This window comes from Cicer arietinum, chromosome 7 (assembly GCF_000331145.2).
Source record: "Cicer arietinum cultivar CDC Frontier isolate Library 1 chromosome 7, Cicar.CDCFrontier_v2.0, whole genome shotgun sequence".
NCBI lineage: Eukaryota > Viridiplantae > Streptophyta > Magnoliopsida > Fabales > Fabaceae > Cicer > Cicer arietinum.
Window position 1 is genome coordinate 54,032,468 of NC_021166.2, and position 2,214 is coordinate 54,034,681.

Below are 2,214 nucleotides of genomic sequence, written 5' to 3' on the forward strand. Positions count from 1 at the left end.
ACGACGCTTACACCTTGATTGCATTCAATTAATTTATTTTCTCAAATTATTACCGATGTCGACATGTCAATGTCGTGTCTGGTGTTCGTGTCATTAGTCGTGCTTCATAGTTTGTGGGTAAGTCCTTACTCTTATTGTACCTTCCTTATTGTTTCTTGAATATAATATATTTTTATCGAAATAATCTCTACCCTTGTTTGCAAAACTTACTTTTGATCTCAGATGAAAACAGAATTATACATCTTTGCCGTTGTTCATAGAACCTGCATTAATATTTTTATATTGCATTTGAAACCTCATTTGCATTTGATGGATGAGTTACAATATTTTTATATTATTGATTGCAGTTGATAATGTTTCAAGAACTCATGAAAGATTGATTCATGGATCCTGAAGGCAAAAAGTTTGGGGGAGGTAAAAGTTTGTTATGATAGTGCTTTATGTATACATACTTTGTTAGTTGTCATCGTCAACTTATTGTATATGCTACTCCTGATTTCCTATGTTTATGCCACTGACTTTGCTTGTTATCGTGTTGATTATATATTTTTGCACGAGGAAGATCTCAAACTCCGTATTTAACTCTACTATACAAATTCAGTATGTAACAGCATTATGTGTGAACCAATGTCGTCAATTGCGGATTGTGGAAAATAGAAGTTTGTCCAAATTCCACTATGATATAGCGCCACAATAGCGACTATTTGATAACACTTTGTACTAAATAGCATATCGCGGAGCAATAGCGATTTATTCAAATTCCGCTATGCTATAGCGGCTATTTGACAACACAGGTGTAGAACCCACACAAGATCTCACAATATGCTATGGATTTTTTAAACAAGTGCTTAAATATGGTTTCTTTCTGGTTGATGATTGAATTTATTGGATTAAAAGAAATTGTAAAGTGTAGTTACAAAATGCTCTTAGCATCTGTTGAAGATCGAGTCATAGATAAAAACTACCATGCAATGATGCCTTTTTAAAGTTTTTACAATACTTTTTCCTGTGTATATTTTATATTCAGTTAACAGTTTCTCAAATAAGACACACCATTTTTTGAATCCTCAGGACCAAGGGAGTTGACAGGTGCTGTGGATCTTATAAATCATTTCAAATTAATACCGCACTATGAGTTTTTCTGCAAGAGGCCGCTTCCTGTGTCAATCGCAGACACACACTATCTGCATAACGTTGTAGGAGACACAGAAATAAGAAAAGGAGATGGAATGCAATTGGATCAACTTATTCAGAATACATCTTTCTTTAGAGATACAAGTGCTCGTATACAGCCTTTTGACTTGGATATATTGAAGGAGGCTTTTCAACTGAGGGAAACAACTCCCATCGATTTGCCTGCTGTAAGAAGTTTTGTAGTGATTTTGATCATACTTAACTTTTAATTGTTGCTGAAATCAATTGACAGGCTAATGGTTTTAAATTGCGGTTGTGGTTTCAATTACGCCGCAAACCTTTATATTGAGGAAAAATGTATTCGGAATTGCGGTTGCGATGCCTTCGCGGAGACCTCAAAATCCTTTCCATAGCAGCCGCAATTGCTGTTGTGAATTGTAATTTAAAACCGTAGACTTAGTTATTTTTAACTGGAAAAGTTTGATAATGTGTTCTATCTGGACTTAATCTTGCTCATTCCTTGTCTTTCGCTTTCCCTTAATAGGCGGAGAAAGGAATACCAACAATTGCAGGAAAATCAAAAAGTGAGAAAGACAGGGAGAAGAAGCATAAAAAGCACAAGGACAGGGATAAGGACAAGGACAGGGAGCATAAGAAGCACAAACATCGTCACAAGGACAGAAGCAAAGACAAAGACAAAGACAAGGACAAAAAGAAAGATAAAAGCGGGCATCGCGATTCCAGTGCTGATCACTCAAAGAAACACCACGAAAAGGTTGATTTTTGTTTGTTTGCTGCATCTATATCATTCTGGTTGAGAGAAAAAGTGTTCTAAAAGTCCTGTCATGTGCAGTGTCAACAGTGTTGTTAATAGCAGATTGTGGAAAGTAGCAATTTCTTCAAATTCCGCAATGCAACAGAATTATAGCACCTCTCTAGCTACTATTTGACAACATTTTGTACGAAATAGCGCATCGCGACACAATAGCGATTTGTTCAATTTCCACTGCTATATTTGTCATTTAACAACACTGGCCATGTGATAACATTGCAAATTCCATAAATTGATTCTGTGGTTTT

At 35.7% G+C, this 2,214-nt stretch overlaps 1 protein-coding gene across 2 annotated transcripts in view; it reads left to right on the forward strand.

Annotated features, from left to right (window-relative positions):
* Positions 1-1,984, forward strand: part of LOC101495065 (mediator of RNA polymerase II transcription subunit 19a-like) — a 3,586-nt gene extending 1,602 nt beyond the window's left edge. For both annotated transcript variants that reach the window (XM_012718695.3, XM_004510688.4), the window contains exons 3-5: positions 348-414; positions 1,072-1,361; positions 1,679-1,984. In XM_012718695.3, coding sequence (XP_012574149.1) covers positions 384-414; positions 1,072-1,361; positions 1,679-1,969 — 612 coding nt within the window. In that variant the 5' untranslated portion in view covers positions 348-383 and the 3' untranslated portion in view covers positions 1,970-1,984. The remainder of the gene's footprint in view (positions 1-347; positions 415-1,071; positions 1,362-1,678) is intronic.
* The last annotated feature ends 230 nt before the right edge of the window (positions 1,985-2,214 follow it).